At 51.3% G+C, this 12,812-nt stretch overlaps 1 protein-coding gene across 1 annotated transcript in view; it reads right to left on the minus strand.

Moving 5' to 3' along the window:
* The window catches only part of LOC308157683 (ubiquitin-conjugating enzyme E2 E2-like), a 43,168-nt gene that overhangs the window by 4,689 nt on the left and 25,667 nt on the right, over positions 1-12,812 (minus strand). Inside the window, exons 4-5 of the mRNA XM_080531289.1 lie at positions 6,796-6,928; positions 1,327-1,474 (exon numbers count right to left, since the gene is read on the minus strand). Coding sequence (XP_080387415.1) covers positions 1,327-1,474; positions 6,796-6,928 — 281 coding nt within the window. The remainder of the gene's footprint in view (positions 1-1,326; positions 1,475-6,795; positions 6,929-12,812) is intronic.

Below are 12,812 nucleotides of genomic sequence, written 5' to 3' on the forward strand. Positions count from 1 at the left end.
AGAGGACACCAGCTATCATCGGAGGTCTAGGCCTTTACAATCAGCTCTCCCTCTCAATCCCTTGTGCTCTGCTCTGTCTGCCTCTCTCTCCCCCTTTATCTCATCTCCCTCCTCACACTATCTCTCTCTTCTTCCTCCTCCTACTCTCTCTATCTCTACCTTGCTTCTTTCCCCTCCCCTCTCTCTCTCTACGTCCTTGCACCCTCTCTCGCTATCTCCCTCTATCTCTACCCCTCCATCCCTCCCTCTCCCCCTCTCATTGCTCTGCTATAGTGAGGGTATTAGACAGGTCCTTTCACAGTGACAGCTGCAGCTTTTACCCCCTCCGTAACTGCTCTGTGGGAAGCTGGTCTCCTACTTTGTACAAGACAACATTAATTGCTAATGTGTAGCTGAAGGACCACTCAGACGGGGTTGTTTTCAGGACGGTAGGTGTTGTTGAAAGCTATTTTAGACACAGTTTTTTTTATGACTGACAGACTGGATTCTCCATTCTGCCAGGGATGATCTTTAGTCCCATCATGGCAGTTGCGATGGAATGAAACTAATTAGCTATCATGTGTTTCAAATGGAAATGGCCCGTTCCGTGTACCTAAACAGCTGTTCACAATAACATTCTTTGCTGTTTTTTTGTTGTTGTCAGATATAGATTGTATTGCTGAGGAGATTCGGCTAACAAGCATCAAACCCAGGCTCTCTCAATTTAAGACACAACATCCTAACTGGCAGAAAATAAACAATTCAAGTTTATTACAATGTATTATAATGAGTTGAAAAGGTAAGCTGGTTCCATTCGATAGCATTATTCCTCTGTTTCCTCATTCTAAATACATTGTAGGGTCCTGAGCGTTCCCTGACAACATTATCTGACCAGGTAAAAACCATGGCCCTTGTTATATAGCCTTTCACTAGGGGCCTGCTATTCTGCTGATTAGGAGAAACTCCGGGCCGTAGTCACACAGTATGAATATGTTAACCAACTGTACTGGATGTTTTGTCCAACATGGCAACATGGAGTGGAGCAGAAGTGGCTCAGGAGGTAGAGCCGGCGTCTAATGATCTCAAGGTCAGCGGTTAGATCCTCGGGTGGCCATGTGCAGAGGTGTCCTTGGGCAAGACACTGAACCCCAAATTGCTCCTAATGAGCGGGCAGGCGCCTTGCATGGTAGCTTGCTGCCATTGGTGTGTGAATGTGTGCGTGTGAATGGGTGAATGAGAGGCCGTTGTAAAGCCCCATGGAATATAAGTGCAGACCATTTACCAAGTGGAGGAGGGGTGGTGGAAGAGGGGTGGTGGAGGAGTGGAGGAGAACATCTCACGTCTTACCAGGGTTACAGTCTGTCAGCAGGGAGCAGATGGACAGCAGCACCTTGGAGATGGTGAGGGCGGGGCTCCAGTTGTCCTTCAGGATGTCCAGACAGATCACCCCCTGGCTGTTGATGTTACAGTGGTAGATCCTCGTACGGAACGTCACCTTGGAAACAGACAACGACAACAACAGTGGGTACGTCTGTGAACGGTGCGGGAGCAAGGGGAATGCGATCTGTTGTATCAGACTAAGCATCGATTCAAATTGACCTTCACAACCATTATCATGTCTAAACACACACACAGTGAGAGTAGAGAAACTCGCACTCTGCATAAACTTTAAGGAAAAACTCCTTCCTAAATAAAAAAAAATCTTTATTTTGTCATGCTCTATACAAAAAGTGCTAAGTGCTCAGGTGCAAAAACTGCAAGGTGCGGGACGAACGTTTCGGTCATACGACCATCATCAGTGTCGCCGGGCAACAGACAAACATGCTATTATTATAGGGCCACAGGCCTACACAGGTGTTGATGATCAGGGTCATCCAAATTACACAACCAATCAATCATGAATGAAAAAACACTGTCTCGCTATTTTTCGAAACTACCGCACATGCTACCAATCACTGGAAGAAAAAGGACACAGCAAGGCGCAACAGTTTTCCCTGGACTTTATTAAACACACACACAAAAATAACTTTTCCCAAACAACCATGGCTACCCAACCCCTCAGTCTTTCACCCCCAGTGTCATTCTGTAAGATATTCTGTGGACATGGGGTTGATTTCATCCTATCCAGTCTCTATGGAGCTCCGAACATCTCCATGGAGCTCTGAAACGCTGGTCCTCAGTGGAGCGAAAGAGAGAGAGAAAACATCATTAGAGGGGGACCTTTGACCCCTGGGCTGCCGTAACACAAGGGGCCTCTTAAGGGGCCAGTGAGCACCAGTGACGTCAGAACTCAAGTAAGTCAGTCAGCAAGTCAGTCAGTCAGCTAGTCAGTCAGTCAGCCAGCTAGTCAGTCAGTCAGCCAGCTAGTCAGCCAGCTAGTCAGTCAGTCAGCTAGTCAGTCAGTCAGTCAGCCAGCTAGACAGTGAGCCAGCTAGTCAGTCAGCTAGTCAGTTAGTCAGTCAGCCAGCCAGTCAACCAGCCAGCCAGCCAGCCAGCCAGCCAACCAACCAGCCAACCAGCCAACCAGTCTCTACCATACGAGAGGCAGGCAAGTGTGCATCTGTACTGTGTTCTTTCCATCACTGTAAGCATGGCTGACTAATGACTGACAGAGAGAGAGAGAGAGACGGAGAGAGAGAAAGAGAGCAATACGATCTCTCCGTCCCATAAAGACATAGGCCAACATGGCTATAGTATTTCCACGCCGAAATAAGTGGTGCAGCCTTCAAAAGTTCTTGTTCCAGTTGTGACAGAAGTGTGTGCTCTTAGGAAACAGTCCATCATGGATCACAGCAGACACATTGATCAATGTTGGTCACTCTGTTCTAATGCCTCCTTTGAGACGAGGGGGGGGGGGCAGTGTGAATGTTGGTACACTCCCAAGCTACGACAGCGACACAACAGACTCACACACACGGCTCACCATCTAATGAACTGACAGTGATCAGACCTGGGGCTAGTTTGGTAGGTTTGGTTTGGTAGGCAGGGGTACTGCCTTCAACACCATCCTTCCAGACAGGCTACTGCCTTCAACACCATCCTTCCAGACAGGCTAGTGACCAAACTACTAGACCTGGATCACACTCTATATGTGCATGGATCAAGGACTTCCTGTCTGACCGCCCCCAGAGGGTGCGGGTGGGCTCCCACACCTCCACAGCCCTCAGACTCAGCACTGGGTCCCCCCAGGGCTGCGTGCTAAGCCCCATCCTCTACAACCTCTACACCTACGACTTCACCCCCGTCCACCCCAGCAACTCCATCGTAAAGTTTGCAGACGACACCACCGTGGTGGGCTGCATCTCGAGGGGGGACGAGGCGGCGTACAGGGATGAGGTGGAGCAGCTGGGCAAGCTGTGCAAGGTTAACAACCTGCTGCTGAACCAGTCAAAGACCCAGGAAATCATCGTGGACTTCAGGAGGAAAAAATCTGAGGTCCAGCCCCGGCTCGTCGATGGAGGGAGCGTGGAGAGAGTCTCAACCCTCCGATTCCTGGGGGTGCACATACAGGATGACCTGTCCTGGAAGATCAACACAGCAGCCATCATCAAGAAGGCACAACAGCGGCTCTACTTCCTGAGAGTCCTCAGGAAAGACCACATCGGACAGGAGATGCTTGTGACCTTCTACCGCTGCGCAGTGGAGAGCATCCTCACCTACTGCATCTGCGTGTGGTTCTCCAGCTGCACAGCCGCAGAGAGGAATGCGCTACAGAGAGTCGTGAGATCGGCCCAGAAGATCACCGGCGCCCCCCTCCCCTCTCTGGAAGAGCTGTACAACACACGCTGCCTCAGGAAGGCCTCCAAGATCTCCAGAGACCCATCCCACCCTGGGTACGAACACTTTGCTCGGCTGCCCTCGGACAGGCGGTTCAGGACCATGTTCGCAAGGACAAACAGACTGAAGCTCAGCTTCTACCCCAGGGCCATTCAGGCCCTGAACACAGCAAAGACCTAGGTTCTAGGCCCTGGACAATCTAGACAATTTGATGGCAGCTACTAGATTGAAATCAAGTGCAATACTGAAACACAACTGTGAACATTTCAAACCTGCAAACTGCGACACTTTAAATGAATGTGCAATAACACTATGTGCAATATGACAACCCTTGGGTACATAAGGTTCAGAGATAGGAAATGTTAGAATAGGTATAGCATAGCATAGAGTACAGCACAGTGTTTTATTTGTATAGTATAGTATAGTGGATAGTGTACATAGCCTTTATTTATGTAAACCAGCTATTTTCCCTTCTTGTTTTTAGTTTTTTTTTCCTAGCACCAGGGGAGCCCCCCCCTCCCAAATTTCGTTGTTTGGTACCTGTACTATATCAATGACAATAAAGACCATTCATTCATTCATTCATTCATTCATTCATTCATTCATTCATTCATACCTCTGTGTGTGTGTGTGTGGTCCCATCCTCCTCTCCTTCACACGGTTGCGTTCGTTTTTTCATTTATTTTATCTCTCAGCCTCTCCACCCACTCCTTTTCCTCCCCCCTTCCGCACACGGTCTCCCTTAACAAGCCTTGTATACATCATCCCTTTTCTGTCTTCTGGGATGGAGACACATCATTAGCGTCATTGTTCTTCCCATTAGTTATTATTAGTGGGCTTGCTTCAGCAAGTCCAAATCTTGTTCTTCTTTTTATGGTTTGCTTCTTGTGTGTGATTCTCTATCTCTCTCTCTATAACTTCTCATCTATCTATAACTTATCATCTATCAGGCTATCCTACCGTCTAACCATCTTGTATCCATCAGTTCACTTTCTTTCCACTACCTAGACATCATTCTTTCTTGCCATCACTAGTCACTACTGCTTTACTCAGGAAAACCCATACCGATTAACCTCTTAATTGTTTTTATCTATATGTTACGGTACATGTGGGAAAACTAGGGTTAGGGTTAGGTGCTACATCGACTTGGTACATGCTGGCATGTCTAACCCTACCCCTAACCCTAACCCTAGCACCTAACCCCAACCCTAGTTTTCCCACATGTACCGTATTTCCACATGTACCATAACATATATACTCTCTCTCCCTCCTTTCCTCCCTCTGACCATCTTGTATTCATTGGTCCATCCTACTATCTCACTTTCTTTCATCTACCAAAGAAAAATCTAGCAAATCATCTAAACCATCTTTAACATATTTCCACACCAAAATAAGTGTGCAAGCCCACAAGGTTTCTTCTGGAACTTCTTGTTCCAGTTATGACAGGAGTGTGTGCTCTTAGGAAATAGCTCTGATTGAGTAGATGGAAGGGGATAATGTTGGAAAAAGCAGCATAATCTCCCAGCCTATCCTGTGTGTATGTGTGTCTGCGTCTGTGTGTATATGTGTGTGTGTGCGTGCGTGTGTGTATGTGTGTGTGTCCGTGTGTATGAATGTGCAGATGTGTATCTGTATCTGTGTGTAGGTGCGCACGTGTGTGTGTGTGTGTGTGTGTGTGTGTGAGAGAGAGGGCTTGTGTGTGTGTGTGTGTGTGTGTGTGTGTGAGAGAGAGAGAGCTTGCGTGTGTCCTCTGTGCTCCCAGCAGCCCTAGCAGTGGGCTGCTGCAGGTCTGCAGCTGCGGGGTCGGGGAGCTCCTGGGTCCGTGTGCACAGCCAGGCTGTAAAAACAACCCAGCAGGAGGCCGCGCTGTCGGAGGAGTTCTGTTTCCTCTCATCCTCCACAGAGGGCAGAGAGAGAGTGAGGAGGAAAGGAGGAGACAGGAGGAGAGAGGCGGAGAGGCGAAAGAGGCCCACATCCTGGGGCAAACTGCGACTCTCCGTGGAGCTATCAGCATTTCTGACTGAAAAGAGAGCCAGGAGACTAGTTCTAGTTTCTCAGCACTCTAATGTTTTTTCCCCTCCCCTCCAAATCATCTGTTATTGTTGAAGAAACAAATCTCCTCATCGCCCTCAAGTTATTTTCAAGCCTACCAGCTCTGGAAATACCTTATCCACAGCATGCCAAGTCCTTTTCAGGATGTTTCTATTAGGTCTGTGGTACTCAGAAATAGCAAAGGAACATCCTAAAATACTTGTCTATTTGTGTTTCAGAACAGCCATTGATGCTCATCTCAATGTTTGTCTCGGTATTTCGAGACCTGAAACCAAAAGCCAAGGACACAATCACAAGTACAAACAAACAGAGGGACAGATCAGTCAATATGGGCTCCTGCAAAAAAACATTGTGTGTGTGTGTGTCTGCATTTCTGAAAAAAAAAGAAGGAAAAAAAACTGTGTGTGTGTGCGCGTGTGTCTGCGTCTGTGTGTATGTGTGTGTGTCTGTATCTCTCTGAGTGTGTGTGTGTGTGTGTGTGGGTGTGTGCGTCTCTGTGTCTGCATTTCTGGAAAAAAAGAGGGAAAAAAGCCCACTGTTTAGAACAACTGAGGAGGAGCCTACAGCAGAGTGACCTCAACTGGCTGAACAACAGTGACACTGTCTGAACCGCTGAGGGGGGGGCGTCAGATGAGAGTGTGCGCACGCACGCACACACACACACACACACACACACACACACACACATACACACACACACACACACACACACACACACACACACAGACTCTCACACACACACACACACACACACACACACAGACTCACACACACACACACACACACACACACACAGACTCACACACACACACAGACACACACATAGACGTAGACACGCACAGACACGCAGACACACACACAGACACACACACAGATGCAGACACGCACATACACACAGACACACACGCACACGCACGCACACACACACACACACACACACACACACAGACACAGACACAGACACAGACACACACACACACAGCTCACCTTGGGAGGTTTGAAGGGGTAGTCTGGTGTGAAGGCGATGTCCAGGAAGAAGACCCCCCCTTCGTACACTGAGCCTGGTGGGCCCAGGATGGTGGACCTCCACTCATAGATGATGTCTCCTTTCGGACCGGCGCTGCAGAGACACAATCAAGAAGAAAGGAACGGAATTCAATACAGCGAAACGTATTCAGGAGCAGGAAATAGCGTTTTAATCCTGTAACTCAATTCCTCCTTCAGCAGCAGCAGCAGCAGCAGCTCAGAGGGAAGGAGAGACAGTCTGTTGGTAATCATCAACCGTCAAGTCAGCGACGTTCTCTATTTATTCTGCTTTAAGTACTTCTTCATTACCAGATGACACAGTCATGTAAATAACCTCCACGGCATCTGTAAGCATGTAGCATGAGCCTTCATCCTCTCTGGATCAATGTCAAGGGGAGGACTGAATTCTGATTCAGTGCACACACTCACGTACGCACGCACGCACAGTCGCACACACGGGCGCACCCATACAGGCGCACACACATACAGGTGCACACACAGGCGCACACACAGGCGCACATGCACACACACACGCACACACACGCGCACACACAGGGAAGGGTGCTGAACGGCAGCAGATCTCTCCCCCTGTTGTACATCAAGAGCAGCGATGTTGAGCAGCTGGCTGCAGCCTGCTTCATTGTTGCGTCCCCTCCTGCTACACACAGCGGAGACGGAGACACATCGGCTAATCCAATTCCATTTTCAGATGGAATATGGCCAGATGCCCCGGTCTCTCTCTTCAAACACTCTCACTCTCATCGCTAACATGCTGAGAAGAAGGGGGTGGGGAGAGAGAAAGAGAGAGAGAGAGAGAGAGAGAGAGAGAGAGAGAGAAAGACTTAAAGGAAGAGGTAGAGAGAGAGAGAGAGAGACATAAACTTAAATTAGGTGCAGAATGAATATGTGCATATGCAGTACAAATATTATTCTGTCACACTTTTGACATCCATTTACACACGTGTCAAATACGGCAGAAATTCTGTGTAAGAGAGAGAGAGAGACGGGTAGAGCTAGAGGGAGAGAGAGAGAGGTGAGTATATCAGTAAGGCCATTGATGTGAGACAGTTGAGGCCTGTACTAAAGCGCTCCTGGTAATGTCTGTGTATTCATCTGGCTGTAGGGTTGTAGGACACAGTGTCCAATTGTGGGAGCTAGGCTTTATAAAAAAAAATATTAAAAAAATGAAAACATTGAAAAAAAGCTTCCTCTCCTCGCCAGAGGTGACACGTTGCGGTTTTTGTAAAAATAGTCTGAGGGGAGGTGAGACTGAGGGGAGGTGACGCAGAGGGGGGGTGAGGCTGAGGGGAGGTGAGGCTGAGGGGAGGTGAGGCTGAGGGGAGGTGAGGCTGAGGGGAGGTGAGGCTGAGGTGAGGCTGAGGGGAGGTGAGGCTGAGTGAGGCTGAGGGGAGGTGAGGCTGAGTGAGGCTGAGGGGAGGTGAGGCTGAGGGGAGGTGAGGCTGAGGGGAGGTGAGGCTGAGTGAGGCTGAGGGGAGGTGAGGCTGAGTGAGGCTGAGGGGAGGTGAGGCTGAGTGAGGCTGAGGGGAGGTGAGGCTGAGGGGAGGTGAGGCTGAGGGGAGGTGAGGCTGAGTGAGGCTGAGGGGAGGTGAGGCTGAGGGGAGGTGAGGCTGAGGGGAGGTGAGGCTGAGGTGAGGCTGAGGGGAGGTGAGGCTGAGGGGAGGTGAGGCTGAGTGAGGCTGAGGGGAGGTGAGGCAGAGGGGAGGTGAGGCTGAGGGGAGGTGAGGGGAGGTGAGGCTGAGGGGAGGTGAGGCTGATAGAGGCTGAGGGGGGGTGAGGCTGAGGGGAGGTGAGGCTGAGGGGAGGTGAGGCTGAGGGGAGGTGAGGCTGAGGGGAGGTGAGGGGAGGTGAGGCTGAGGGGAGGTGAGGCTGAGGGGGGGTGAGGCTGAGGGGAGGTGAGGCTGAGGGGAGGTCCCTCCATCATCCCACCGTCATCCCTCCGTCCCGTCTGGGGTGGTGGTGGTGAGGGAGAGAATCAGCCTCAGAACCTCACTCTCCAGTCCTCTTACGGTTCCCCTCCCTGTCAGTGACCACAGCCGTTCTGTGGATCACAACATCTGGTTCTGTTTAGAGAGTAGGACCCCCCCTGTCCCGCGCTGCCTTGAGGGACCGCTATCCCCGCCCTCCCCCAGCATTGAGCTACCCCCCCCCCGATCCGATGACATTCTGGCTTCTGGAGTCGGTGGGGAGCCTTCATCACCTGTCGTCACTTAAAACGTCCTGCGGGGAGAACAAGCCCCTCCCCCTCCCCTCCACTCCCCCCCCCCCCCCCCCCCACTCCCAGACACTGCACCTGGCCAATGTCATCTGAGTCAACAACCTGTTGGTAACATTCCCCATTCCATCCATGCATTATAATGAGCCCGTCCTCCGATTTCTCGCTCCACCAGCCTCCACTGACTCCTACATACAGTAACCTCCCCCCCTCCACCCCCCACCGGTTATGGTGTCACTACCCGGCCTTCTATAGGCAGGACGGCCAGGGTCACGGCTGTGTAGTGGTGGAGGAGGCTGTGCAGAGTGGTGATATCCGCTGTCATACTTCCCTCCGCACCCGTTTGAGCTCCTCTCTGGAGTGTGTTGTTGTGTACATAGCCATGGATCTGAGTGATTTCCCACGGTGTCCATTTCCCCACTGTATCCCATTAATAATGAGTGTGTTGCACTTAAGCCCCCCCCCCCCATGTGAAGGAAAGCCATAATTAAAGATGAGGATCTGCAGGGCAAGCCTTTCCCAGTACCTCCTCTACTTCCTCTTACAGTGCCTGCGTCCCTCCCTCCCCCCACAGTCCTCTCCTCCCTCTCCAGTGCCTCCCCTCTCCCCCCTCCCACCCCAGTCCTCTCCTCCCTCTCCCAGTCCTCTCCCTCCCTCTCCCAGTGCCTCCACTCCTCCCCCCCCTCCCTCCCCCACAGTCCTCTCCTCCCTCCCCCCACAGTCCTCTCCTCCCTCCCCCACAGTCCTCTCCTCCCTCCCCCACAGTCCTCTCCTCCCTCCCCCACAGTCCTCTCCACCCTCTCCCAGTCCTCTCCTCCCCCACAGTCCTCTCCTCCCTCTCCCAGTGCCTCCACTCCTCCCCCCTCCCTCCCCACAGTCCTCTCCTCCCTCTCCCAGTGCCTCCACTCCTCCCCCCTCCCTCCCCCACAGTCCTCTCCTCCCTCTCCCAGTGCCTCCACTCCTCCCCCCTCCCTCCCCCACAGTCCTCTCCTCCCTCTCCCAGTGCCTCCACTCCTCCCCCCTCCCTCCCCCACAGTCCTCTCCTCCCTCTCCCAGTGCCTCCACTCCTCCCCCTCCCTCCCCCACAGTCCTCTCCTCCCTCTCCCAGTGCCTCCACTCCTCCCTCCCCCAGTCCTCTCCTCCCTCCCCCACAGTCCTCTCCTCCCCTCTCCCAGTGCCTCCTCTCCTCTCCTCCCTCTCCCACAGTGCCTCCACTCCTCCCCCCTCCCTCCCCCACAGTCCTCTCCTCCCTCTCCCAGTGCCTCCACTCCTCCCCCCTCCCTCCTCTCCCAGTCCTCTCCTCCCTCCCCCAGTGCCTCCTCTCCTCTCCTCCCTCTCCCACAGCCCTCTGATCCTAACACCCCCCCCCCCCCACTCCTCCATGAACCACCCCCCACTTCCCCACCCTCATGCACACTCTCTCTCTCTCTCTCCTCTCTTCTCTTCCTCCCCAACCCTCCCACGGCAATTCCAGAAAACTATTTATACTCAAGGCAGACTACACACACACACAAACACACACAAACACACACAAACACACACACACACACACACACACACACACACACCAAAAACAGGAACTTTCACAGATGGGCCTGAAATGGTCTGCTTCCTCACTCCAGTCCAGAGAGAAGCTCAAAAAGGCAGAGAGGGCCGTGGGTGAGAGAGAAAGACAGAGAGAAAGAAAGAGAGAGAGACACACAGAGAGAGAGACAGAGAGAAAGATAGAGAGAGAAAGAAAAAGAGAGGCACACACACACAGAGAGACACACAGAGAACGAGAAAGTTAGAGAGAAAGAGAGAGAAGGATGTTTACTGTGTATGTCCCACACAGAGGGAAGTATGACAGAGGATATCCGTGTTAACACCATTTCACCTCTTCCTCCTGTTCTGAGACCACTCACACCTCAGGCTATTTATGACCCCCCCCCCCCCACACACACACACACCCTGCAAGCTCCAATTCTGCAGTTCATGGGAGCTGCATGGGGGATTACACTGCTTTATAGAGAGAGTTGTGTGGAGTAGAGAGAGAGAGGTGTGAGAGGGAGAGAGAGAGTGGCAGAGAGAGAGCAAGAAAGTGATAGCAAGAGAGAGAGAGGCAGATATATATATAGAGAGACAGATAGACAGAGAGAGAGATAGAGAGAGAGAGAGAGAGAGAGAGAGTGAGAGAGAGAGAGAGAGAGAGAGAGAGTGAGAGAGAGCGAGAGAGAGACAGAGACAGAGAGAGAGCGGGAGCGGGAGAGAGAGAGAGAGAGAGAGGACAGAGAGAGAGAGAGAGACAGAGAGAGAGAGACAGAGAGAGACAGAGAGAGAGAGAGAGAAAGAGAGAGAGACAGAGAGAGAGCGGGAGCGGGAGAGAGAGAGAGAGAGAGACAGAGAGAGAGAGAGAGAGAGAGACAGAGAGAGAGAGAGAGAGAGACAGAGAGAGACAGAGAGAGACAGAGAGAGAGACAGAGAGAGAGAGAGACAGAGAGAGAGCGGGAGAGAGAGAGAGAGAGAGAGACAGAGAGAGAGAGAGAGAGACAGAGAGAGAGAGAGAGAGAGAGAACCAGCCAGCTGCACTCTCAGACAGGATCCAGTTCTCAGAACCCAGAATATTAAACAATGTTTCGAAAAACCCTTCTTCCATGTACAGCCCAACTGCCAAAAATGTCACACACACACACACACACACACACACACACACACACACACACACACACACACACACGGGGGGGGGGGCTATGCAAACAACAACCAGCAGGCTCACTCAGTCTAAACATGCGTCCCCAAAACAAGCTGCAAAGACACACAGATGAGTACGTTCAGTACACTTCCTTATTTATCATCCCCCTCCCCCATCCTCCCCCTCGAGCTTCCCCCCTCCTCGAGCATCCCCATCCCCCCTCCTCCTCCCCCTTCTCCCCTCGGCCGCCAGATACTCTAGCGCCATGAGCCGGGGTCATCACATCCATATGTAATGGCACGATAATGGGGTTCAATGGCTGATCCTCTCTGAGATGGGAGAGGGCAAACATCCCACGGGACACACTCTGCCTCCTCTTTATCCTTTCATCTTGGCCCGCGTGAGCAAAAGCGTTTATCCTGTGAAGCGTACATTAGGAGCCGGTCGTGTTCACTGCGGGACCAAGTCTAGAACACGGAGGGTCTGACAAGAGAACCCCCGGTGGCCCTTAAATGTGAGGTAAATGACAAGGTCAAAGGTCACCCGGCCATTAAATGTTAATTAGCCGAGCAATTGACTGTGAATTTGTAAAGGTCCTTTGTGAGACGCGATAGCTAAATTAAAGCGAAGCATTAGAAAACACACGTTGAAAACATTTCTGTTTTTGTGTGTTTTTTTTCCGTTTCAGCTTCAAGCACCTCGATACCAAACCGACAGAAACAGTCTAAGGCCTCCGAGGCGTTTGCGTGACGATAACGACATCGTTCCTCAGTTCTCTCTGTGGACGTATCGACGCAGTGCTGACCAATCAATCCATCTAATGAGTCTGAGTGACAGCAGGGGTGCCCTGCCCCTCCCTCTCTCCAAAAAAACTGAGAGAGGAGAAAGAGCAAGTAAATCAAAACATGTTTAATATTTAATAAGTGTAATAAGCGTATACAAATGATGTCAGATTGGATACAGATGTTTGTTCTGTGTAATTGTTGCATACAGACCTTCAACATGCACACGACGGACACATTGACATTATCACGCGGAAGTGGGTTTAACCTGAATAAATTGACATTTGCAAAG

This window comes from Nansenia antarctica (genome assembly GCF_963989245.1).
Source record: "Nansenia antarctica genome assembly, chromosome: 5".
Taxonomy (NCBI): Eukaryota; Metazoa; Chordata; class Actinopteri; order Argentiniformes; family Microstomatidae; genus Nansenia; species Nansenia antarctica.